The sequence below is a fragment of the Nothobranchius furzeri genome, chromosome 5 (genome assembly GCF_043380555.1).
Source record: "Nothobranchius furzeri strain GRZ-AD chromosome 5, NfurGRZ-RIMD1, whole genome shotgun sequence".
NCBI classification, from domain to species: Eukaryota; Metazoa; Chordata; class Actinopteri; order Cyprinodontiformes; family Nothobranchiidae; genus Nothobranchius; species Nothobranchius furzeri.
This window is the reverse complement of record NC_091745.1, coordinates 79,570,985-79,597,620: the sequence shown is the minus strand read 5'-3', so window position 1 is coordinate 79,597,620 and position 26,636 is coordinate 79,570,985. Positions and strand designations below refer to the sequence as shown.

Genomic DNA, 26,636 nt, shown 5'->3' with positions numbered 1-26,636 from the left:
CATCGATGCACCTGTACACACACACACACACACACACACACACACACACACACACACACACACACACACACACACACACACACACACACACACACACACACACACACATTTGTCTTTTTACTCTAATGAGGGTATCTGCAGGTCCTTAAAAAGTCTTAAAAAGTCTTAAATTAGCTTTTCCAAATTTAAGGCCTTAAAAATCCTTAAGAATGACAAATAATCCTTAAATAATTTCCAAAGGTCTTAAATGACCAAAGGCCCAATAAACAAGATTCTTTTATTTCTATAAAAGTTTCGTGAATTTCTAGTTAGTTCAGCATTTTTTGTGTATGATATTGGCGTAAGCGGAACCGTACACATTCGGTTGGTTGTGAAAGGGGGCTATTTTTAGATGAGCACGCTAGTGGGAGCTTGCGCCATGGGGAAGTGCAAGTTTAATGGTAACTGGATGGCTAATCCCACGTTCACGACGTGGTTAGCACCGGTTCCAGGCAACAGCTGGAAATTATAGCTTAAATTTAATTTAAAAAATAGCTTAAATTTGGTCAAAGTGGCCTTATAAAAGGTCTTAAAAAGTCTTAAATTTGGCTCCCTTAAACCTGCAGATACCCTGTGTAACGTCAGGTGAAACTGGCTAGAGGTAACAATGCTAACGGTGAATTAGAAGCAAACAGTCAGCTCTAAAAATATCTTGATATTACAGTGAAGTGTGTGTGAAGTGAATGAGTCAAACGTGGCGTTTTACTTCATAAATGAGCGATTCAGAACTAGAACAGCAAAACAACACTTCCTCTATGCTGGAGGCTAATTACCATAATAAGTGTAGTAAGTGCTACCTACCGTAAAACACCCTAGAGTGCAAACGCCAGATGTGACCATGTATTTATCTACTTTTCAACTCACTCTGAGTGACTCATCTTTGCTTGTCGTCTAGAACCTTCTGGCGCTGATCCGTAACTGTTAGCAGCCACGAAGCTCACAGAACAGGAGTGAGCGTGACTGCAGTAACCAAATTTAACCACAGGATGTCACTATTACTCCCTTCTTACACGCTGCACCTTTAACTGTGCAGCAGTAGAATAAACCGTTGGTTACGTCCTCGACAGGAGGTGTTAAAATGCGAAGGAGGGGGCGACATTAGAAATACGAAAGTGGAGTTAAAATGGTTTTAATTGTTGTAAAAGGTTCTAAAAACAAGAGCAAACAGATGGCGAGCGTTATAAAGATAATGCTAAACAAAAAGACTCTCAGAAAGGTTAACATTTAAAAGACCAATGACCAGCTATAAAAACACCTGGTTAGAAACTTATGTTAAACGTTTTACCGGAACAGAAGGTGTTTTAAAACCGAAGTCAATAAAATTGTATCAAAGTTAACCTTTAACCCTCTGGATCACTCAGAGTTAACCTTTAACCCTCTGGATCACTCAGAGTTAAGCTTTAACCCTCTGGATCACTCAGAGTTAACCTTTAACCCTCTGGATCACTCAGAGTTAACCTTTAACCCTCTGGATCACTCAGAGTTAAGCTTTAACCCTCTGGATCACTCAGAGTTAAGCTTTAACCCTCTGGATCACTCAGAGTTAACCTTTAACCCTCTGGATCACTCAGAGTTAAGCTTTAACCCTCTGGATCACTCAGAGTTAAGCTTTAACCCTCTGGATCACTCAGAGTTAACCTTTAACCCTCTGGATCACTCAGAGTTAAGCTTTAACCCTCTGGATCACTCAGAGTTTAAACTGGCCGTGTTCGAGTTGAGCTGCGCCGCGTCTGGAAAACAGACGAGAGCAGACGGACGCAGCAGGGGGCGTGGCTGAAAGCCGGCGTTTAAGTCGGACAGATTTCCCTACATGTGTAGCTCGCGGGTGACGATGGATGAAGATGTCGCGTTAGACTTCATACTTGTTTAATTATTTATTTTAATTCTGGTGCCTGGTAGCAGCTGAAACACATCCTCACGTGCTTGTGGATATCATGTATTGTACATGAAGACCTGACTGTAGTAATAAGTGAAGGTTATCAGCTGTAGCTTCAGTGTGCTCATAGGAAACGTGACAAAAGAACACAAAACACATTCCTCTTTATGGCCTATATTGTTGTCATCATCAACGTTACATGATTTACAGAATACATGTGACCATCTATCATTTCATGTTCTACCACCGGATGTTTGGATCAAATGTGAACCAATCAGATCTTAGATCAGGTGAGAGCCAGGCGTTTCCCGTCATCCTCTAGGTTTTGCAGCCGAGGGAGAGCAACTGCAGCGCCTTGCTCCAAAATCTGCGGCCGCCTTGATCTCACGAGGATATCGTTGCCTACGTATGCATGACGTCAGAGCAAGTCGGACACAAATCTAACCGGCATGCACTGCTCGCCGATCGCCGCTGGTCTACTCTGCGCAGAACTGGCTCATCTCGAACACGGCCACTATCAGAGTTAAAACTCTTCAACTCAAAGGGGTTGAAAACAAAATGAGGCCTGGAGGACAGCAGAACCCCTGCACTGCTGAAGGCACAGCCTTTTTATCCCAGGTGTGGATACAGGTGTGGGTCATCAGCAGGATTCAGCTCAGCTGTGCTCCTCAGCAGCCTGGAAGAGAGGAGGAGGAGGGGCGGAGTCAGGCTGATCACCAGGGCTGGGTGATCTTGTCTCCTGCATCCCACTGGCCAGGCTGGCAGCCGTAACACCGTTCTATCTGCTTTAACGGTCTACAGAGAAAAGTCATAAACTAGAAATAAAACAAATGATTTATTATTAATATCTCTGTAATATTTTCAGACCATACTGAAGTTTCTGTTGTTTTACGCCGGAGATCTGGCCAACGTTTTCTTCGCTGTCACTGTGGGAACTGGTCTATACTGGCTCATCTTTTATAAGGTGTGTCTCATTTAGTGATGGTTAGTAACTTAACCTTCTCATTGGTTGGTTTTTCCCTCCCCATCTTTTTGAAAATGTTTGTAGATGAAGTTTATTTTCTGTGTCTTTGCATGTCTTCTTCATCTTCTCTCTTCTGCATTCTTTAGACTCTGAAGGTAAATCTGAATCCCTCCGTTCTTCCACTTCCTGATTGCTCATGGCTGCTTCTGAACCGATTGTGTGTGTGTGTGTGTGTGTGTGTGTGTGTGTGTGTGTGTGTGTGTGTGTGTGTAGGCCCAACAGTTCGTATCAGTGCTGCTGCCCCTTCCTTCTCAGGAGGAGCCGTTTGTGACCTACGTTGGTTGTGCCTTTGCTCTGAAGGTTGGTCCCTGATCATAATAGATGCATAAATACCCATATTCATTCAACTGGGTCACATTTATTTTCATTTTGTTTTTAAAAAGAAGTCTTGCTCTCTGTGTTTGCGTCCAGGCTGTCCAGTTTCTGCACAAGCTTTTTCTGCAGGTGTCAGTCGATATATTCCTAATCGACTGGGAGCGGCCTCGAACGAAATCGAGCAGATCTGTGCCAGGTACACGCTTCGTTACTGTGATGTTTGTTTGGCGGTTAAGCAGCCATTCATCACTGTCGTTTCAGCTACCGAGGAGACCAGACACAACTCCGCTCCAGTCAGCATCTGGAGGACCTACTTTGTGGCAAACGAGTGGAACGAGCTCCAGACCGTCCGCAAGATCAGCCCGACTTTTCAGATTGTTGCAGTGCTCTTCTTTCTTGAAGTACGCCTAAAATAAAAAACACAGCTGTTCTGCTCCTTTTGAAGGATTTGTCATGCTTATTTTCTTCATGCCTGACATCTGTTAAGGTTCTGGGTTTCTCTAACCTGGCTCTAAGAGACCCCTGGGCAACTCTGGAGCGCCCCCCACAGGCCTACACCCCTCCTTACAGCCTGACTCTGCGGTATGGTGTGGCAGCTACACTTTGGCTCTGCATTGGGCTTCTGCAGGTACATCACACACTTCTATCTGACCTTTCACCTTCCTGACAGATCGTACAAGCCTCTCTTCTCCTGTGTGGTCCTGTAGGTGATTTTCTTCACTGTCTTTTATGAGCACTTTGTGGAGGACAAAATACGCCAGTTTGTAGACCTCTGCTCTGTCAGTAATGTAAGTACACCAGCGCTTTTATTTTAGACGTTTTCTACCTGCACAGGTGAAAGTGGAAAAAGTCCATTTATGTCAGTAATCCAGCTCAGACTGAGAGACCATCTAAAGGCTCGGGAATCCTTTGCAGGTGCTCTGGATTCATCAGCTGATCAGTGGGACACTGAGTCTAGAATATTGAACCTTGTTGTTGACTGTGGGGTTTTCATCAGCTGTACGCCATAATCATCAGTTACAGATAAAGGCTGAAACATCTGGATTTAGTATCTGATGTATTGGTTTGTAATGAATTAGATTAGGTGTTATTTAATGAGTCATGAGGGGTGGGTTTCCATAGGAAATATGAAATCCACCGTACGGATCTGTGAGGTTATTTAAACCAGCAGATTGGATCTTTTTATTGCAGGGATTAGATAACTGCTTCGTATTCACTCAGAGACAACAGGAGAGAGAGTCAGGTTTAAAAGTTAAGAATTTTATTACCAACAAATTAAACTAGACTAACTTTAAACACTACATGTATGGTGTAACTAAGGTGGATGAGACGGTGAATGGATGACGTGTGATGTTAATCAGAACCGGCTAATCCGAAGAAGCGATTAGTTCTGATGGGAACTGAAGGTGTTGTCTTTGCGTTAAGCTTTGGTTAGGAGGTTCATAAACACGAGACACCATTTGCCGGTCTACATACCCTTAGCGGAAGTCCCCGTCTAGATCAGGAGGTGTAGAGGTCCAGCTTGACCTTATGGAGCCGGAGCCTGTAGAAGAAGCCACGGCAACCGACCACCCGTCCTGGGATACGTCCGGGTCACGACCATTTGTTGGCGTCTGGTGAGACCCAAGCCTGGGTCTTGATGGTTCAGCTTTTGTTCTGAAAGGAGCGGTTGCCGCAGTTGGTATAGCAACAAATTCTTCAGCTTGTCGTTGTTCTTTCAGTTAAAGAGCAGAGATCAGGATTGGCCACTCCGTCACTTTCTCTGGAACGCTTTGAACTGGCGTTAGAGCTGACGTGGCGTTGTTTCATATGTCGGATGTTTTGGTTTATTGTCGAATGAAAATTACCAAACACCATCAAAACCACGCCTCCGTCAGATCTGTAAGATTCTGATTGGATCAGTGAAAGTAATGCGTCATGTCTTTTTAACGCTACGTGAAATGAGTCCTGTTGGAACCCTTAAAGTCACAGTACTTATTATATTCTATAGGATTATAATAAAGTAATTAATATTTAGATTTCACAGGTCGGTCACATCTTATTTATTGACTAGCACTTTGATGGATCAGCTTTATTAAAATAGAGTTCTTTGATTAATTAAAAGAAAAGAGTTCATTCTTCTGTTGAGCTGAAAATAAGCAGGTTAGAAGGAATGCATGAGCCCTTGAGACCATCTCTCATGCGGACTAGTCTTGAGCAAAGAAGGGAAAAACAAGAGTCATTCCGTTCCGTTCCAAGTTTAACGGCCGCTCTCGTGGCCTGCCTGTGTCTGTTCTTGTTCCGTGTGTCCGTGTGTTTAACCTCGGTCAGGATGTGCCGCGGAGACACGTTTCTGTGCTTCAGGATGCCGAGGCATTCATCTTTTAAGTAGAATCACTGACATTTATGAGGTTTTGCACCAGATTGCAATTGTTCCAGTTTGTGCTGTAGTGCTTTACACACATCCGCCGTGTGTGTCTCGTGGAGGTCTCTGTGCTGCTTCTGTCCTGTCGCTGTTTCGGCTACTACATCCACGGACGCTCGGTGCACGGACACGCCGACACAAACATGGAGGAAATGAACAACAATCTGAAGAGAGAGCGAGTACGTTCACACCCCCAGTCCGGTGTTTTCTTCTGTTAAATGGATGTTGCATAAATAAAATGAAACGTGTCTCATGTTTTGAAGGAGTCCCTGTGTGGTCAGCGAGGTCTGGTTCCCAACTCAGACATTCAGACCTTTCAGGTGTCCATCACAAACCGCCTGAGGATGCAGTATGACCGGATACAGGATTCACTCAGCAGGGTCAGGGCTTGTATTCGTCATCGTTGCTACAACAAATGACCCACAGCTGGGTTTACATGGTTGGTTTCTTCCTGCTCTCCAGAGGAGCAGACCCTCACGACTGATAGACGCGTCCACTGCTAACTTGTCAGAGCTACAGTTCCGAGCCTACAACACCATGAACCACTTCCTGGGATCCATCATTGACCATGTTAGTAGACATAACCTCAGGAAAGCAAACACTTCATTTGTGTCTGAATAAAACTTCTGGAAATGTTGGTTTTTGTGTCGCGTTGTCTCAGGGTCACCCGGATATGGACTACGCTGTGAGGGACAAACTGATGATGGAGCGGGTCATAGGGATGGAGTTCATGGAAGCCACTGATAAAAGCTTGTTTTATAACGGTAACACACACATCTTGATTTAGTCTTCATCTGCACGCGTTCGTACGTGTGCACGTGACGCATCTCCCTTTGCAGACGAGGCGCACTCCTTCAGCGATGTGCTCTTTTATGGAAACGAGGCCACGCTGCTGATCTTCGACACTTTGTTCTTCTGTGTTGTCGACCTGGGATCTCAGAGCTTCGTGCTCGCAGCTGTTCTCACATACGTGCAGCAAACGGTCAGTCAGCCATGTGTGAATTTTAGTTTGGATTGTGCTAGGAATTTGCATTTACCTGAAAATCTTTTGCAGATATTTCGCTTCATCCGTAACAGCCTGGGAAGAAGGAACCTCATCAACAAAACACTGGTCGATCAAAGATTTCTGATTTGAACATGTTTTGTTTTTTTATGGCATCATTTGGCGGCTTCTCCTACACAGATGTTTACTTTTCACATGCGTGTTGTTTTGATAAATTGCTTTTACAGTTCTTTTGAGGTAACGTGTTCTGTTCTGGAAATATTTCTATGTTTTTACTGATTAAATTGTTTTTAAAAAGCATCTTTTGTTTGTTTTACTGAGTAAAATTACAACTATATTAAAATCATCAGGCTCTATATTGTGTATTACAAATATTTGTTGGTTTTATTTGACTGATTCCAATGTATTATTATTTATATGAATTTATTGACGTTTAGTTAGTTAATCTTAACCCATCCAACGCCAGTGTGGTGGGGGCTCTCAGGAGAACCTGCTGGCAGCAAAGTCCTATGGGCAGCACGGATGGCAAGTTGTTAGACTTCTTGAAGTTCAAAGGTCGTAGGCCCCTCGAGTCCTCAAGGCTGGTCAAGAGATACTCCCATGCAGCGACTGTGCAGAGGAAAACAACCCCCCACAATGAGGGTCTGAAATTGAAGCCAATGCGGAAGTGACAGAAATTGCAGTTCCACCCTCATCCACTAGGGGCTGGTGTCAGAAGTGAGCAAATCCTCATTGACTCCCATGTTAAAAATACCAATTTCACAGCAGAAATAAACATGTTTACAGCCTGGTACCAGAACATGTTTTGGTTTAAATGATCTAGTTTACACTCATGACAACTCTGAGGGGGGTGAATTTTTTCTCATTCTTCTGTTTAAGTGTATTAAAAGCCTAAAATTCTGTATAATTAATGAGCATCAGACCCACGTGACCGCAGAGCTAGCTCCGTGGAAAGGCCTCAGTAGAGCCTCGGTCTGGCCTGGAAACTGTTCCGTGATTTTCAGTCTCTAAACTTAGACCAGAGGTGGAAAGTAACGAATTACATTTACTCACGTCATGGATGTAATTTGGGGGGGGGGGGGGGGGACATTTCCCCCCCACTTTGTCCAAAGTCAAGTTTTGACCCCTGCACTTTTTACCATCAGAAAACAATATTACGCTATATTAAATTGACACTGGTTGAGGACCAACTGGAAAACAACTGTTTGTTTTGAAGCCTGTTTCCCATTAGAGCATACTGTAAAGATCCCCCCCCCCCCGTGTCCCCCCACTTCTAAAGTGAAAATTACATCCATGACTCACGTTACTGTAATTGAGTAGCTTTTTTGTATATTTATACTTTTTAAGTCGTTTTTAAAATCTGTACTTTTACTTTTACTCGAGTACGTTTTAAAAAAATAATTGTAATTCGCTACATTTTAAATCATATCCGTTACTGAGTAAAAATAAATTGTAGGCTTAATAAATTAAAAATATTACGTGCAGCAGCGTCGGAACAGAAAGACACCTGCATGAGCACCGCATCTAAACCTGGGGGGGGGTACACTTGATAATGAGGACAAACAGCCATTTTTACCGCAGTTTTGCTCAAAAACATCAGTTCAGTCCCTGTGATCCACTCGCTGTTTACCTCCTCTCTCCCTCCTCCCCTGTGGGTTGGAACCGCACCTTCGTGCACCGGTGTGACGTCATCAGAATTATGCTCGGGTCGGTAACCAGACTCGTTTCCGTGTTTGAAATGTTTCCCTACCGCTCCAATAACGTTTAGCGCTCCTAACAAGCGGATTCTCAGCGCTCTGCTCATAAAACAGAAGACCTGCAGGCTTCTGTGAGTTAAAACATCCTGATACTGTTCAGGTGTAAACATTGTGCTCCATCCCTGTGTTTGAACTCAGAAGATGCTCCTTGATGCCACAGATATGTGATGATTTAACTTGTTTCTTTATTTTACTCCAGAATAAGAGATTAAAGTATTACAAAAGCAGTTCAGTGTAGTTAAATTAGTCATTCAAAAGATTCTAACATGCTGCAGTGTGTGTGTGTGTGTGTGTGTGTGTGTGTGTGTGTGTGTGTGTGTGTTACACATATAGGACTGCATGAGACAGCATGGTTATATCTTGGCTGAAGTAATGGCTCAGGAAAATAACTTATATTTCATAAATAATGACGTCTCTGCAGTGTTTATGATAATGTTTTATCTTATATTGGACCTGTCTTTGGTCTGGGAGGGGTAACTTATCATGATACAAGCCTTTTAAAACATGTTAAAGTGTTACAAGAGGAGATAAATGCATGAATTTAAAGTTTGTGTTTGGAGACCAACCTTCACAGTTTGGAGGCTCACGCTGGTGAGGAGACACCGTTTTTTGCATATTTGTAAAATCGTGGTGGTGGGGAGTGACTAAATAACTAATTTGTCCACAAAGAGCCACGACCGGGTGCCTTGTTCTCATGGGAACTAGTGCAGTTTAATAAAGTGGAAATTAGTTAATAAAAATGATTATTAAAAGGTTCGTATCCTATCCAATAAGGCGATAGACTCAAGTGTTTGGTTTTATATTGTTTTTTATAATTATGCATTTTGTATTACTCTTTATCCTAATTTTAGACCTTTTACTACAGGCCATAATAAACTATTAAGTATTTTAAACCCATATGCTTATTAAGTAGTTCTTTGTATGAAGTTTTCCTCTAGGTGATCCAGAGAGGCTTGACCTTTGGGTAAGCAACCAAAGAAGAGAGTGCCAGACTCCCAATTCACACTCCCGCTTGTGCACTTTGAGAGTCATCACTTCACCACGGACTCCAGGGTACAAACACATTACTTCATATTTTGGTTAAGATTGAAACAATTGAAGCATTAGCTGTATAATATACAGATGCTACATTGCTGTGTAACTAGAAAAACTTCCCCCTCCCTTGAACTGTCTGTGGCCGGGGCTGTTTAGATGGGGAAACAATCACGTTATTAATTTCCATCTAATTCTATGGATATTTATTCTGATAAACAAACTTTATGTCAGTCTTTAATGTGTAACTTTATGTATTGGGATGAATGAAAAATATTCATTTTAAACTAAAACGTTTGGCATTTAAGGAGAAATTAACAAAATAATAAACATTCTACTGATGTCAAATAAATCAAACTGTAATTAAAATATATATTTTCAAAGTCTGGATTCTGGATCAAATCTGACAACATATGCTTTATAAATAACAAACACTCTCCACATGGCTTTTACACACACACACAGTGTGGTCACAGTGTTCAACACCAGAATGACTCAGACCCTGGTCAGTTTAACGCTGTGCCATTACAGCCAAATAGCATCCTGAGTGACCATTGCTATCAAATCACAGTCTCCCAAAATGCTTAAAAGTAGAGTTCTGTCAGCAAATGAAAAGGTACGTGTAGTTCAGAAAAGGATTAGATTGCAATCCCAGAAGACAAGGAGACTGAAGGCAAGAATTTCTTCTTTGAAAAGTGTCACCAAAATTCTTCAGAAGACACTCCTAACATCAACTGGATGTGCCTCTCTTCTGGAGGGTTTGGAAGGTGTTCCTAAGAGTTGTTTCAGAAAATAAATCAGAAGAAAAGATCATCTTTTCTGAAAATTTGCAACTACACTGCATTTTTACTCTCCTAAGGCGTATGACTATGCTAGAGAACTCAACTGTCCACCTTTCGCTGAATGGCAACATTTTTTTCAGTCTGGCTAAAAGTCTGTTAGTCTCATAATCATGACAGTTATGTCATGTTGAACAACAGCTGATTCTAATTTTAATGATTCTGTCTCAGGTGGAATTGCTGTGTGATTCCTGTGTCCTGTGGCCCACTGAGCGCCACTACGGCATTCCCGCAAGGCTGAGTTGCGGCGCGGTTTCTCCGTCCAAGATTTTAAAGTCGTTTTACCCTCATTCCTCAGTGGTTTCTCCTCCTGTTCCCTCCATAAGTGGTTTTTATAAACACCGTGGATCTAACCCTGCTAGTTTACCTCCACTAACTCCAGCTGTTTCTGTAGTTTCTGATTCCTCCACCTCACTCAGCATGGCTCTATTAAATACCCGCTCTGTTAACAATAAGTTGTTCCTGCTCAATGATTTAATTCTCTCTAAAAACCTGGATCTTCTGTTTCTGACTGAAGTTTGGCAGCAAGTTCAAGAAATTGAATTCAGGTGTGAAACACCACATTTGGGTTATTTTTTAACAAGGGGGCAATTACTTTTTCACACAGGGCAATGTAGGTTTGGATTTTGTTCTCTCCCTAAATAATAAAAACCATCATTTCAAAACTGCATTTTGTGTTTCCTTGTGTTGTCTTTGACTAACGGTTAAATGTGTTTGATGATCAGAAACATTTTGTGCGACAAACATGCAAAAGAATAAGAAATCAGGAAGGGGGCAAATAGTTTTTCACACCACTGTTTATATATATATATATATATATATATATATATATATGTGTGTGTGTGTGTGTGTGTGTGTGTGTGTGTGTGTGTGTGTGTGTGTATGTATAAATGCATGTATATATATGTGTATATATAAGTATATGTATATACTTTATATAAATATATATGTACATATATGTATGTATGTATGTGGTATGTATGTGTATATATATACATCACCAGAACCCCTTCCTTTCACCACATCACCCCGGTTCTCCAGCAGCTTCACTGGCTCCCAGTTAAATTCAGGTCCATCTTCAAAATTCTCCTCCATACCTTCAAAGCAATCCACAACCTCTCTCCTCCATATATCTCAGACCTTATAAGTATTCACACCCCGTCCCGTTCTCTCAGATCGTCTTCTTCCATCCATCTTGCGGTTCCTTCTGCCCGTCTCGCTACCACGGGGAGCAGAGCTTTCAGCCGCTCTGCTCCTCGACTCTGGAACTCACTTCCCCCAGACATCAGGAACATCGACAGTTTTACCCTTTTCCAATCAAAACTCAAAACACACATGTTTAAATCTGCCTACAACCTCTGATTTTATTGAACTGTTTCTCTCTTTGTTTTTTCTTGTTTGGGTTTTATTATTGTTTTGTTGTATTTTATCACGTGTTTTCTGTAAAGTGACCTTGGGTGTCCTGAAAGGCGCTTTTAAATAAAATGTATTATTATTATTATTACATGTATGTATGTATGTATGTATATATATATATATATATATATATATATATATATATATATATATATATATATATATATATATATATATATATATGTATATGTGTGTGTGTATAATGTGTGGATATGTGTGTGTGTGTGTATATGTATATATGTATAAATGTATAGATATATGTATATATATATATATATATATATATATATATATATATATATATATATATATGTGTGTGTGTGTGTGTGTGTGTGTGTGTGTGTGTGTGTGTGTGTGTGTGTGTGTAATACAGTGAAGGCATATAATCACTCGCTCTAACGTTAATCTGACCCACGTCACGTGACGATGCTACCCTAGTTAGCTACAGAGCCACAAATTGAAATGTCGCCCTCCAGTGGCGGCGGCTAGAACCATTTAGAGAATATTTACCATTCGTATCTAAACTAATTAGTTGTTCTCATCATCATCATCGTCTATTTATAAAGCAGCTTCTTACATTAATCATGCCCAAAGTGATGTACACGATACAATGAAAACACACCATTTATGTACAGTTAAGAACAATTTCACAAAAAATAGAATAAATAAAAAAATTTGATATTTTTCTTCTTGTGAACAAGAGGAGGGGGGTAGCCCTGCACAGTCGTTTCCATAGCAACCGCTGCTGCAACATCGCTTCTTCGATTTTCTGCTAAATAAACAACAACACATTGTGCTCTTCGTCATTAAACCACCCCAAAAATACATGTTATGGAAGACAAAGGTGTTTCACAGAGGCCATGTTTCGGTGAACTGAGTGACGAGCAGAAAGAGAAATTGCGACAGTTTAAGGTAAAGTTTAAGGAAAATGGAAAGGCTAACTAGCTAGCATCAACTAGCGGCTACTCCTTTTTGGTTTGCCTCTCAGATCAAGACGAGACTCGACAACGAGAGGTACCTGAGAGCACACCCTGAGCTAGGGGGGATGATAGGAGCCTTTATAAGGTTTGCTCCTTTTTCTCATGTTAACTTTGGTTTATTTTGGTTATGAGGAAGTCAGAAGTACTTTTGGTGCGATCAAATCTCCCATGTTTGCCCTCTGAAGGAAACAAAACTACCAACATTTAATTCTCTATAAATAACGAAATAAATAGATCGATTAAATGTGTACAGAATCACTTCAGACTACTGAGGGAAAGAAAAAACGTTTGATGCTTTTCTGTGGAGGTGTTTTATATTTATATATGTTTTATAAGTGTGAACTTTTCAGAACCCAGGCTGTCAAAGAAAGCGCCTCTCACTGGAGAAATGTAATAAAAACCACAAAGCTGCTCATTAAAATAAAAGATGGAAAATGAAGCCGTTTTCTTCACGTTCAGAGTTTAGTAGCAACACAGAGATTTTATTTCTCTTTGTAGAAAAGTCCATCATAGAAAAGCAGCTTTTCTACATACAACTCTAACATAAATAAATCCATAGGTTGTCACTAACCTGAATATTTATAAAAAGTAATAAATTCAAGCCTAAACACAGAACGGCCTTTTCTACAGACAGATTATTCCACTGGTATGGATGAAACCGCTTGCTCGTGGAAATAATTAAAATATGATAAAATGATTCAAATCTGCCAACATTTGGAAAACTCTGTGCTTTTTGCAGCCTTTTCTCCATACCGGCTTTGAAACAAATCTCATTAGGGTTAGAAAACGGGATAATCTGAAGTTAATTTGAACCTTTGAAACTGTTGCACAGTCTTTATTAAATTGGACCGTGTTTCCAATCCAATCCAGTTTTATTTATAAAGCACTTTAAAAAACCCAGCACAGGAACAAAGTGCTGTACAGAAAATACATTAAAACAATTGACTAAACAGAAAACAGCAAAGATAAATAAAACACATGATACATAAAAGTAAACTAGTGTTTGTATCGTTACTCCTCTAATCTCCTTTTCTCCTCCAACAGTAAATTGATTCTCAACAAACCGACGAATATTCGAGAATTTGCTGCAGGTGAGTTTTGTTTCTGCCTCCCAGAGAGGGTCAGGGTTCGTCACACATTGATGAGTAACACAGCGATATGGCTAAGTTTTCATCTTATTTGGTCTAATTTGGGATCTATTCCAGAAAGATGGGAATCACTACAACAGCAGCTTAGCTGTTAATGTAGAAATATCTACTAATATTCATTTAAGGAATAATCCAAGCTTTTGTCTTTCCGTTCAGATCACTTCACGACCCTTGACGCTCACGCTGCCCCCTCCACAGAAAGAAGCGACAGCGCTGAGTGATCACCGTGTTCTCCTCTGAGGGTGGTGGCGGACGGAGAAACATGCAGAAACATGCTCGGAGTACGGATGTTTTTACATGATCCGAACCCGTTTCTGTTTACTGCCAGTCCGATCCCACCGAACACGTCTGATTTAACGAGAGAGAGGTGGTTTTGTGGGTTTTACACACTTCCTGACATCACCCACTAAATTTGGAAGAGATGTATTAAATAACGCAATTTTATCCTGTGCAACAGCTGAGGTAACTTAGGTAATAGTCTGTCTGACTAGAGGCATTTTAAAAATGTGCTCACACATAATTATCTGTTGCTTTGCCAACATGTTCTTTTGAGTTGAGCCCAGTTTGTGTTTACGTGTATTTTATTAGCTTTATTATTTTATTTTATCAGCTCATCTTTTTTCTGTTTTTATTTAAAGGTCAGTTTGGTTTTATGATAAATAATATTATTTCACCATTTTCTAACAAATACCGGCGCAGTTAGTCACCTCCGATCTGTTGCCTTACGCCTCTCTCTCCCCCTCCCACAGACCAACAGTGTCACGCAACATCTCTAAACAAGACAGGACAGGTAGACACCCATCCAGGTCAGATCCAACCAGACGTGGGACGGAGGCAGAACGACACACACCTCTCTCTGTCTGCATTAGTTTCTGAAAAGGAGAAGGCACCGAATCTGTAAGTAAGAGCTCATTTCTTCATAAGTCACTGATTTATAGACTTTTACAGTTTTGTGTCAGGTGTTTAAAGTTTGCTGTAACTGTATTGAAACCTGTACAGGTGAGATTACTCATATAGAAACTAGTAATCAGCTGGTAAAGGAACAAATAATACATGTTTAGTAGCATCTTTTCTCTTATAAAGAATATTTTTACACAGCATTAACCTGCTCACTCACCGTCCTTTACTTGGCACTCATCCGTATCTGCTTTGGACGTATACAGAAGTCAAATTACAGGAAAGCAAGCAAATTTAAAATAAATAAGCAAATGATGGTATTCAAATTTCCTGTAGGAGAAACTCGATGACACGGGGGTCAAAGTGATCTTAAACAGTCTAGAGGAGTTCAGTTGAAGAAAACAGGTGATGCTAATTACCAAATCTGTTTTCTAATGGATGCTATCCTCAAAAGTCTAGCACGCCTCCCTCAGGGAGGGTAGCACAGGTTACCAGAAGAGAACCATTACAGATCCTCTAAGGAGGAAGTAGAACTTGAAGTTCCACACATGGAAACGGGCTCCATGGCAACCACAGCCATCCGACAGAACTCCCAACATCCCCAGTTTATGAAACTGGAACGGATCTGTTCAAACAAGCAGAAATCAAATCAAACTTTATTTATATAGCACTTTTCATCCACAGGAAGCAACACAAAGTGCTTAAAGAGCAAGTCACCCCCTACAACAAACTTACTCCACTCCCACTTCCTGTTTGAAAAATGCAACAAATGCTGTTGCCTGGCAGAACGAGAGGGCGGAGCTGCTAACAAAACACACGCACACAGGCTCACAACGGCATTGTGACATCATAATGTACCAGCTAACATCATAGCATGCCTCTTAGCCAATAGCAGTGGCAGATTTAAATTCAAACACAGTGCAGAATTTTTCCCTGACGACACCGCAACACTGACAGGTTCAGACAGAATATTTAAATTTTAACTAAGATGCACTGAAGTGCCAAATTATTGACGACACGTGTCTGCAGCACGATCAGACACTCGTTTATTTAGTTTATCAGCAAAAACAAGTTGATTTGGGGGTGACTTGCTCTTTAACAGAAAAAATGACCCATATAACCCACATTCCCTCCTTTTCCCACACTTAAAACAATTATGACAGTTTCACCCCCCCAATCCACAAACCATTCCCAGGCGCGCGCACACACACACACACACACATACACATATACGCACACACACACACACACACACACACACATACACATATACGCACAGACACACACACACACACACACACATACACATATACACACAGACACACACTAGTGCGCATAACACATTAAAAGACCACAGTAAACACTAGACTGAGCTCTGATTGGACAGGTAACGAAAGACAATCCATCAAGGGAGCCATCTGCCTCGACAGCAGCACTAAAATAAAGCACAGAAATAAAAGCTAGACGACATCGTTCACAGCTGTTGCGTGTGTTGATGTTCACATGTCTGTAATGTTCCGTCCTACAGGCTGAAGCTTCTCCCCATGTCTCCAAAGGCAGGAACGTGGTTGTTTGTGCTCGCTGTGGCCTGCTCGGTCGTCGGTTAGTAACCATCACATGTAGCCTCCTTCCTACTGCTGTAGAGTGTTATAATGCTGTTATAAATGCTGTTGTGTGTGTTCTGCTCCATAATGCCCCATAGCTACCGTCTGCCCAGCTGAGACTTCAAATGTGATGTCCGTAGATGACGTCGTCTTCATCGGCAAAAAGCTGGTATGAAATTCACGGACCATCATAAGTAATAAACGTAGCTGGCTTCATCAGAGGAATGAAAGCCATCCAACACATTTTAATGAGGATACTTAGTTATAATAAAGAATAGTTTTACACCTCCGCCCTTCAGCCACAGATGTTGCAACACCCGTCTGCTAGAACAACCATTTCACAATGCAGCTCATTTACTTCGGTTGTGGCTCTAAATACCATCTTACTCACGTTTACGTATTTAGTGTGCTGAGATATGAGATGCGTTTTACTATAAATACATAATCAAGATTTTTGTTCCTTTTGTCAGATGATGAAATGCCAGACTAAAGGTGAGAAAATGCTCTACGCCTCTCTTGAATTATTTATTTTTGTGTGAGTGGTTCATACACTGTTCTGTTTAGAAGCTTCATCAATTAAACATTTTTAAAGAGCAAGTCACCCCCCCTACCAGAGTATTACTCCACTCCCGCTTCCTGTTTGAAAAATGCAACAAATGCTGTTGCCTGACAGACCGAGAGGGCGGAGCCGCTAACAAATACACACACACACACAGGCTCACGACAACATTGTGACATCATATGGTACCAGCTAACGTTCTAGGGTACCTCTAGTTTATCAGAAAAAAAAGTTGATTTGGGGGTGACTTGCTCTTTAAATTAATATTAAATATATGACTGTTGGAGATGGTAAATGGGTGAAATCTCTGAGTCGCAACTGAATCACAGCAAGGCGTTGTGGATTATGATGGTTACAGGTTACCCTGCACCTTCAGCAACCCTGATGAGCAGCGTCTTCAACAGCAGGTATTTATAAACTATATATGATTAATTAAATAATATTCTGAGGCAAAAGTGGCTGACATTCGTCCTTCACTAGACTTTTATTTGAGATCAAATGTGAGTCTGGCCCGAGGTCTCAGAGCAAAGCGCTTGTTTTCATCACGTTGGTGTGTTTTGTGTTTCAGTGTCCTGACTGCAGGAGGAAAACCCGCAGACCAGTCCAACAGCCTCCTGTCCACCTTTCTTCCTGTGCTGAATTCCCTCACCGCGGCCACAAGCAAGAACCCGCCTGGCCAAATCCCCGTGGAGGCCTTAGAGAAAATGGTGCGAAGACGTTGACCCGCAGTAAAACACACGTAGTGCTCACGCTGCAGACGAGGGGTGGTTTCACTAAAACAGGATCCAGTAATCCAGGATTACAGCAGGAAGCTAGGCTTGACCAAGCCCTGTTAGAGCATCCTGGATTATTTGGTTTCATAAACTCCACACCAGGCTGAGGCGGAGCTATGAAGACACGCTCCATGTTCACCTGGTCAGGAGGTGCCATGTTTAGAATAAATCTCCATGGTGACGTGTGGATCACCGCTTTTGTGAAATCAAATTAGGGATTGACTAAACCAGGATTACCAGAAAATCCTGGCTTTATCCCCCATCGAGGTTTTGTGAAACAGCCACCCAGAACAGAAGTTTCTACATATAATTAGTTTGTGGGTTTATTCCTGAAATGAGTCACCTGACCTGTGAGTTCGTTCTTTTTCTCTGTCTTTCAGAAGAGCAACATGTGGAACTGCAGTTATCTTCCTGCCATGATAAGGACGATAAGGAACTCTTCTGTCAGTAGAATACAGCAAAACCCCATTTAAGCTTTTACTCAGGCTGGTTTAACCCTCTTGTTTCTGCTCCTGCAGGAGCAAGTTAAATGCTACATGGAGGCGTTTGTGGCTCCTCTGTCCTGGGCGACCGCAGCATCACCGAGTACAAGCACCTTCAGCTCAGCCGACTACGACACGCTGCTGTCAGCCGCCAGATCTGTGCTGCTGGACGTTTCCTCTGCAGTGATGAACCTTCCCGCCACCATAGACGGACAAAAGCTGAAACAGATGTGAGCTTGGTTTGTAAAACTGTGTCAACAGCTTCTTATCAACGTTTCTAAAAGCGGTAACTCCTACTGACTCCAGGATGATCACGCTGCGGAGCGTGTACAGCACCCTGAACGAGGACCAGAGGGCCGAGGTGTTGAACTGGGCTAGAGAGCAGATCGTCCAGAACAACTTCAGCTGCACGCTGAAGAAAACACCCAACTCTAAACCAAGTAAGAACCCCGAGTTCATCATGACCTCAGACTAGAGCGGGGCAATGTGGCCTAACATCAATGTCACGGTATATTGAGGATTTCACCTCGATAACCATAAAAGGACGATAACTACAGGTGTGCGCAGAAACAAAAGTTGTCCACTAGATGGAGCTGTGTCGTGTATTATGTTGAGTCACATTTTTACGTGACTCCTACCGAGCAGGTGTTCTCCGTTTGTTAGCCGTTTAGCTAGCTGAGCGAGGATACACAGGCGTGTCAGTAGCCTAGCCTTGGTCAAAAATTACCCACAATACACCGCGGTATTTTTAAAAGGACGACGGATCAGAAGCCGGCAGCTACTTCGGGGACAGTTTTCAAGTTTAAAAGTAAGTCTACTAATTTAAAATGTTTTTTTTTTATCCAAAGAAGTTATCTATGGTTGGTTAGTTGCAGCTTCGGTGGCTAGCGGGTAGTAACTCACTTATGTATTTAATTTAATAAACATATACACAATTTAAAAAGTAAAAGGCTCGTTATATATTTATATTGAAACTTATACGTATAAAATATAACGTTATCTCCCGTGTCACGTGACGTTACATGACCGCTTTGGAAGCCGCGGTCACGTGATGCAAGTCTGTTGCATTTAACCGTTTTCTTTGACCAAGGAAGGACCGTGTCTGAGGCGCCTGGCCTCACGAGACATCGCCTCGCGAGGCCAGGCGCCCGGACACTGAGAAACACCCAAGTTTTTTGTTTGTTTGTTTTTTAAGTATTTTTTTTATTTATTTGCACAAAATATAATGTACAACAATTATGGCAATCTCTACAGTTTTACCAACATGAGATAGTACCAGAACAGGCTGAATTCCAACATATAGAAGAAGGATAATGAACAGGAAGTACAAACAACAACAGATAAATAAATAAAATAAAAACAAACCCCAAACAGATCAAATAAGCAAACAAATGAATAAAAAGACAGATAATTTAAAAAAACATTTAAAAAAGTTATACCTTAGGGGCTTTCTAACAGATTTAGTTCAGCAATCATATGATTCAAATCCAGAGCTTGTTTTTTGTCCATAAATTTAACAGATGAGAAAAGGAGGCAGAGTTCTTTGTGAAAAGTAAAAAAGGACGGCTTTGTTTTCAGAAAACCACCCAAGGTGCTACAGCTTCTTAAAGGGACGTGAACGCTGCCAACCTACATCTTTTCATTTTTTTATTATCAAATGTATTGACGTGGGAAAGTTATCCCGATAAGAGTCAGAAATTTCGATAACGATAGATTTTCTATTCATTGCCCAGCCCTAACTCTCAGACTGCTCCGGTCAGCCTCGTTTTACTGATTTAAACCTTCAAGCTTTTAGTCCTCTCTTCTGTTTTAAACAGGAAGAGCAGAAGCAGAAGATGCTGTTTAAAAAGAGATTGAATAACTAAATTATGTATCTTTACCTTTATAAAGCAGAAGCATGGAGGCGAAGTAAACAGAAATACACAGCTGAACTGTTGTTTCATCAGTAATGCAGAGAAACCCTGATGGGCCAGGGTGTGTCCCTGCAGGTTGCTTTGTTGGTGATCCATTTGCAAGTCCCAGCATATTTGCACATCTCCTCTGTGTTTGCATTCGTTTGCTCCTATTTTAAGGCTTTAGCCCGGGAACTCATGCAAATCACGGAGTATGTTTGTTGTCGTGATGTTCCACCAGCTGGGCTGACAGTTGCACTTCTAGGAGCGGTTCAGGACGTGCAACATTATTTTATGATGTCTGATTAATCGTTTCTCCTCTACTCTGTGTGCACGTGCATTGTTTTAAGTCTCTTTCATCACTCAGAACCGTTGGCTTCGTGCAAACCGACTGTGAAATGGCTAGACTCGGATGCTCTGAACATGATCGGGCCGTTTCTCTCCAGTTTACAACCCACTGACGTCGATGCCTCTCCACAGGGAACTGTGAGTTTGTCTGTGCGGGCGTGAAAAACACCTAACCCTGACGGTTCTTCTAACGTTCATTCTCTCGCTCCTCCAGCTGTGTGCCTACTTCACCTCAGGCCAGTTCTCGTCCTCCGTGAGTGGAGTGACCCGAATGAACCCCAGCTTAGCCAAGATGCTTCTGCAGAGCTTCCAGCAATGCTTCAGTCCAAACGAGTTTCAGAAATATCTGGATAAGTGCGTATTCTTACATTCTCACTGTAAAGCTGTTTGGTTCATGAGTGATTACCACCTCGACCTTTGACCCTCCCCAGACTTGGCCCCTTGGCTTGTTACTACAGCGCTTCAAACTTGACCTCTGACCTCAGCAAGAAGCTCCTCTCTCAGCTGACAAGCTGTGACAGCTCCATAACCTCTAAGGTAGCTTTCCCACGTTTACCGAACCGTTTTACGTCCGTGCTCCTCGTCTGGAGGAGAAGACACGATGGTGAATGTCTTCATCTCGCTTGTCTTTTCTGTCCTTTGAAGCTGGAGAAAGCCCTGATCAAAAACGTGTTGTCAGGTCCCATCACCGCTCAAGCTCTGCGTGACCTGGGCCGTAACGTTGCTCTAGTGCCGCCCAAGCAGCTGGCCACTCTCTCCTCAGCTGATGTCAAAGATCTCCTCCAGAACCCGGGCGTTGAATGGTCTCGGAGCCAGATGTTCACTCTGGTTAAGAAACAGCTGGGCGGGAAGAAGGTGAGCCCGTGGAGAAAACAGCCGTTTGATCATTCCTGCTCCGGTCTTCATACTTCTCTCACTCTGGTTCTCCTCAGTGTGGGGAGGTGTTGGGCGCGGACGTGATGGCCCTTCAGTCGGTGGCCGCGGGTCTGCCGAGCTGTGCACTGAAGAAACTCAAAGCTCAAGATGTCCTAGCTAACACAGAGGCTCTGAGGAACATGTCCAAGCAGATGAATAAGGGGCAGCTGAAGGCCGTGCTGGAGGGGGTGAGTAGGAAGGAACCAGCGGATGCATCACGCGCGCCGATCCTTACTGACTTGAATTTGGGAATCTTGTTTTCCTGTAGCTTGGCGGGAACGCCAGCCTCTCAGATCTGATGGAGAAGCTGCCTGGGCCTTTGCTTCGTTGCGTTTCCCTCACCAACCTAAAAAAAGCCAACATCACCTCTTTGGACCAAGTGGAGAATAAAACCTGGAGTGTGTCACAGGTAACGCTCACGAGAACCGTAGCGCAGTCCCAAGCAGCGAGCTTCCGTCTCAGGAACGTTTTCTCTTGTGTGTTTCAGGCAGCTTACCTGGCGAAGAAGATGCGCGAGCTGAACAAGGTTAACTTCAGGTGAGGTGACGTCTGCTTTAGGTCTTCAGATACTTATTTAAACGGTGTGGATCACTGAAAACCCAGTTTTAATGATTATTTCTGATTATAATCAGTCACTCTGAGTCGCTGTCACTTAACATTCATGGACTCACGACGGGGAAGGCTGTTGTTGGGTTAGCATCCAGGAAACAGCAGAGAACGTCTCAGCTAGTAGAAGCTAACCGTTAGCATTAGCAACTCCACCACACAGCAGAACTCCTCCAGGCTCGTGTTATTTGTGGAGATAAAACATCAACGCTGCCGAGCAGTCAGTCGTGTTGCTGTTAGCCAATCAGAGGAGAGATGCTGTGATGTGGCTCCCTTCTAGTTCCTGTAAACTCACCAGTATTATACTCATGAGTAAAAATGACATTTTGTAATGTAACTTGTAATAACGGTCAAATCAAATCAAAATCAAAGCTTTATTTATAAAGCGCCTTCCACAACCCTGTCAGGAAGCCCAAGGCGCTGAACATGGAACAGTACAAAGTTAAATAAAGTGAATAAATCAGAAAATAAAAGCAATTCAAATTACAAATTACAAAAAAAGGTGAAACATTCTGGTACAGGACAAATGTGTAAAACAAGGGAAAAAGTGAACCAATGAAAACTGTGAGATAAAATCAACATAATAGAGGGCCAAAATCAAACATGTTCAGGAAACGCCAAGCGGAGGAGGTGGGTTTTTAGGCGACTCTTGAAGACTGGCAGAGATGGGGACAGCCTAACTGAGGGTGGCAACTGGTTCCAGAGTGACGGTGCCATAACGGCGGATACTTTGATGAACTTTTATGACCTTGAATACAAAAACAAACTCATTTCTGTCTTTTTGTGCGATAAAACACGACCGTGTTGGCTCCTGGCTTGTGTTTGCTGTTGAGCGATGTTTCGTTGCTGCTGTGCTGTGAGACAGGAGGCTGAAGTCGGTCCTGCAGGGCGTCACCTGTAAGATGATCGCAGAAGTTAACGACAGCCAGCTGCTGGAGACGGTTCAGGCCTTGGCAGAAACGCCGCAGTGGCTCTCCAAAACTCAAGTAGGTGTTTACTGAACAAAACACACACGCGTAGACGCGCTGGTTATCACGACCGTGTGTGTGTGTGTGTTTCAGGTGAGATGTGCTGCAGGAAGACTTTTTAAGAGTTTGGAGCAGAAGAGAAGCGACTACTTCAGAAACATCACCGAGCAGGAGCTGGCTGCCATTCCTAACTTGCTCCTACTTTATATGACGTAAGAACACCAAACACGTTCTCTCCTCACACCGAGTTTTAACGTCACAGCGTGTTTTTGCTCGTTTTGTTCCTCCCAGGCCTGAAAAGGTGAAGGACCTACCCGACTCCGTGTGCCAGGCGTTCCTCGACAAGATGGCGGCGGCTGACCTGAACTCGCTGCCTCTGAACGCGCCGTCTCGTCTAGCGCTCACACAGAGAGCTCTGCTCTGCCTGACGATCGTACGCTCACACACGACCATCGCCCTCAGCGAACACACACACACGCGTGTGGTTCTAGGACTGTTTCAGCTCATCCGCGTGATGCTGCTACGTGTTGCAGGACTGTAAAACGACCCTTCTGTGAACTTTCAGGGGAAGAATCTGTCTGAATTGACCAAAGCGGACGTGTTGAGGCTTGGACCAATCCTGTGTGAGACGCCGCCCTCCAGACTTGCCCTGATGGCTCCTGATGTGATCCAGTTCAGCCTCCAGGCCATGGCCTCCTGCCAGAGCATCCCCCAGCTCCACAGGCCCGACCTGGTCCGACTGGTCACCCAGACGTTCGGGTAGGTCGTACTTCTGCTGGAGCTGCTTCTGGGGAATGAGAGTCTGATGCCTTTATCTCCTGCAGGAGTCCATCCAACTGGACAGCTGCGCTGGTGGAATCAGTCGGTCCCCTCATCCTCTTGGATGATAACGCCACGTCTGCTCTGCCCAATGCCGTGTGTGACCCTCCTTACCTGCTGCATGTTACGTCAAACCAACACCAATTTCCGTCCTAAGTGTATTTTATCCTCTCTGTCTCCTTTAGCCTTGGATGAAGGATAGTCTCGCGTTCCTTAAGTTAAACCTCATCCGCATGTCAGATGCTTTCAGAAAGAAGTACTTTGAAGTTGCCACCGCCGCTGCATCAAGTTCAGCACGCAGGAGGAGAGCAGGTGAGGGAAAACGCCGTCAGCTGTTCACGTCCTCTGCTCGCTTCATTAACAGTGACCGTTTTCCTCCTTCCGCCTGTGCTCCTCAGCCAACAGCACGACTGCACCCACCGCGGCTCTGATTGAAGAACTGGGACTGGACAACGTCCTCTGGACAGCGTCCCAGCTGGACGGGATGTCAGACGGCACCTTCCTGGCTGCTGTAGACACACTCGGGTCGGTTCCTGGGTACAGCCCGGACCAGCTGGTCGTGCTCAGTAAAAAGGCAGTCCAGGTGAAACGGATCCCAGATCTAGACCCACGTTTTACCTCCATCTCTTGTTGTGGTTAAACCCCTTTACCTGTTTGTGTTTATTTGTTTACCTCCATTTAACTCTTCATTTGCTCCCGCAGGTGTTTGGCCCCGTGTCGCAGATGAACGAGAGCGCCGTCGTGCAGCTGAGGTGCATCGCTCAGGGCTTCTCCAACGCGGACCTGGCTGGGCTTCCGCTGCCCCTCGACAGTCTGGATGAAGTCGCTCTCTGCGGCTGGAAGGATTCGCAGGTCATTTACAGACAAACCGTTTCACGCGACCGTAGCGAGCCCGCAGGCCATAACCCCGATGCCGCTTGTGTCTGATTAGATACCGTCGGTGTGGAGGGCTGTTGCTAAGTACAACAACCTGACAGCGTCGCTGCTGGACTCCACAGCGATGGTCACTCTGAACCGGTTCTTCTGCGGTCTGAGCTCCGGCGAGATCAGTCAGCTCAGCGTGAACGCCTTCAGGTTTGTGCAACAAACACTTTTCATTTCACTCCATTGCTCCCATTTCTACTGAAGTCTCCATGTGAGCTTATTTTTGCCGCTAGTCCTATGAATGACTCAGTGATCAGTGGAGAGTTTGTCGAGCTGAGACGATACAGGTCAGATGTTACTGAAGGTGGCCGACCAACACTCACACACTGGACTCGTGTGTTTGTGTCACAGGGAAGCGGTGGGGTCGATGGATAATCTCCCGTGTCCGCTGGACGTGCTACAACAACTCAAACAGCTGGCCGTGTCTTCGTTTGGAAGTCCCGACACCTGGACCGAAGCTCTGGTGTCCGACTTGAGAAACATCACCGGTGAGATCAGTTCACCGGTCTGAGTTGTGTGAAGCGACCTTCCTGATGCTAAGCAGCAGTCTGTCTCCACAGCTGGGCTGAATGCAAATGAAGCGGCTTCTCTGGACCCGTCGGTCTTCTCGTTCCTCAACCAAGCTTCTATTCCACTTTTTCCTCCTCAGGTCTTTGCTGTGAGTTGCTTTTTTCTCCGCCCTCGTCAGATTTAAGCTTGAACACTGTGCGACTTTTTCACTCGTAGCGCTCAGCTTCAGCTCAAACTGTACGACTTCCTCGCAGGACCGATCTCACGAGTCAGGCGCTCACACTGTACGTCTGGTAGCAACACGTCGGCCCTAAAAATATGCTAAAAATAGCAGTTTTTACTCAACACGTCAGACTTTTTTGTCTCGATTTGCCTGTTGTCCTTCGGGAGTGCTGCAGGAGGACACACAGGGATTTATGGGGGTTGGATGAGGAAAACGAAATAAAGAAAGTAAATCTGTGTTTTGTGATCAGTTTAGTTTGACATGAACACGACAAACACGCCTTCTTGATAATCTTTGTGAGTAAAAAAACGTGTAGAAACAAAAACGAACAGCGTGTGTTATTAGGGAAATAGCGGGCGAGCGGTGTTGATGCAGGGTTGCGCATGCGCCGTGAGCGGTTCTGATACTTTTTGGGTCGCAGCTGCTCGCGGCGCCGCTTCAACAGTGCGATACCCTCACGAGGGACGAGCAACATATCAAACACGCCAGAAGTCCGTGCGAGCTCACGACTGCTGATCGGCAGCTGGTCACGTGGTGTTAATCGCCTCTCGTAACCCCCTGTACACTACACGACCGCTCGGCGCAAAACTCGCCCCGATGTCGTGGAAAATCGGCTTAAAAAAGTGAAAAAGTCGCACAATGTCCACCCGGCTTTAGTGTACTTTAATCTAGAGTCACGTCTTTACCTTCACCCCCCCCCACCAGGCCCTCTCTCCTGCCCAACTGGAGAATCTCGGTCCTGACAACGCCGCCATGGTGACCAGCGGACAGCGAGCAGCTCTAACACCTGAGCAGCTCAGGGTCGTTAACAGGTTGGCGACTGGTTCTGCTGACTCACAGGCTCCTCCTCAGTCCTCAGGTAGATTTGTTCTTCTAACAACAGGATCTGAGCGGTTTATGGTCTGTCAAGGCGTTCGTTTCATCACACGTCTGGTTTGTGTGCAGCAGCTCCAGCTCTGAGGGTGGAGGCGGTCTTCTCTGCTCTGTTCCTGCTCATCGGGCTGCTTCTGCTGTGAGGACAGAGCCGACGTCCTGAAGGAGCGTTCGCCTCAGAAAATCACACACACACACACACACACACACACACACACTTCAGGGTAACATTCTGAATGTTCATTTTTCCAGCTGCGTGTTGATAAGAGTATTTTAAGGGTGATAAATGAGTTTGATGCTTTGTGTGAATATAATATATGTAATAAGATAAATGGGGACAAACTGACTTAACTCAATAAAGATGATAAAAATCACCAAAGTCTGTTTGATTAAACATAATAAACGACTTT

General features: G+C 43.6%; 2 protein-coding genes across 4 annotated transcripts in view; both read left to right on the top strand.

Moving 5' to 3' along the window:
• tmem67 (transmembrane protein 67) overlaps nt 1–6,961 on the top strand; it is a 14,659-nt gene extending 7,698 nt beyond the window's left edge. The window contains exons 16-28 of one of the 2 annotated variants that reach the window (XM_015950613.3): nt 1–13; nt 2,781–2,879; nt 3,153–3,239; nt 3,351–3,450; nt 3,516–3,655; nt 3,742–3,882; nt 3,962–4,042; nt 5,721–5,837; nt 5,922–6,038; nt 6,121–6,228; nt 6,320–6,422; nt 6,498–6,640; nt 6,713–6,961. The exon at nt 1–13 is cut by the window's left edge and continues 86 nt beyond it. In XM_015950613.3, the coding sequence (XP_015806099.1) occupies nt 1–13; nt 2,781–2,879; nt 3,153–3,239; nt 3,351–3,450; nt 3,516–3,655; nt 3,742–3,882; nt 3,962–4,042; nt 5,721–5,837; nt 5,922–6,038; nt 6,121–6,228; nt 6,320–6,422; nt 6,498–6,640; nt 6,713–6,793 (1,330 nt within the window). In that variant the 3' untranslated portion in view covers nt 6,794–6,961. Of the gene's footprint in view, nt 14–2,780; nt 2,880–3,152; nt 3,240–3,350; nt 3,451–3,515; nt 3,656–3,741; nt 3,883–3,961; nt 4,043–5,684; nt 5,838–5,921; nt 6,039–6,120; nt 6,229–6,319; nt 6,423–6,497; nt 6,641–6,712 lie in introns of both variants that reach the window. The other variant, XM_015950611.3, reaches the window with a different exon arrangement.
• Nucleotides 6,962–13,729: 6,768 nt separating this feature from the next.
• On the top strand, nt 13,730–26,515 carry otoa (otoancorin). 2 transcript variants are annotated; one of them, XM_015950607.3, is made up of 31 exons: nt 13,730–13,776; nt 13,990–14,114; nt 14,583–14,730; nt 16,259–16,332; nt 16,433–16,503; nt 16,805–16,826; nt 17,252–17,300; nt 17,462–17,600; nt 18,047–18,109; nt 18,185–18,378; nt 18,455–18,588; nt 20,408–20,526; nt 20,603–20,742; nt 20,820–20,925; nt 21,034–21,243; nt 21,321–21,491; nt 21,572–21,712; nt 21,791–21,840; nt 22,775–22,895; nt 22,971–23,089; nt 23,169–23,310; nt 23,443–23,636; nt 23,702–23,792; nt 23,882–24,008; nt 24,095–24,279; nt 24,399–24,548; nt 24,628–24,770; nt 24,972–25,108; nt 25,181–25,278; nt 26,059–26,212; nt 26,302–26,515. In XM_015950607.3, the coding sequence occupies exons 2-31, from the start codon at nt 14,096–14,098 to the stop codon at nt 26,367–26,369; spliced, it is 3,579 nt and encodes a 1,192-aa protein (XP_015806093.3). In that variant the 5' UTR covers nt 13,730–13,776; nt 13,990–14,095; the 3' UTR covers nt 26,370–26,515. The 2 variants fall into 2 exon arrangements, with proteins under 2 accessions (XP_015806093.3, XP_015806092.3); XM_015950606.3 differs by having other exon boundaries at nt 26,299–26,515.
• The last annotated feature ends 121 nt before the right edge of the window (nt 26,516–26,636 follow it).

What these genes read in the sequence shown, in the direction of transcription:
- otoa (XM_015950606.3), top strand. An exon ending in TTTCAGAAATATCTGGATAA is followed by an intron (nt 20,743 to 20,819) that starts GTGCGTATTCTT and finishes GACCCTCCCCAG; the next exon opens with ACTTGGCCCCTTGGCTTGTT. An exon ending in CTCTGCTCTGCCTGACGATC is followed by an intron (nt 23,311 to 23,442) that starts GTACGCTCACAC and finishes GTGAACTTTCAG; the next exon opens with GGGAAGAATCTGTCTGAATT.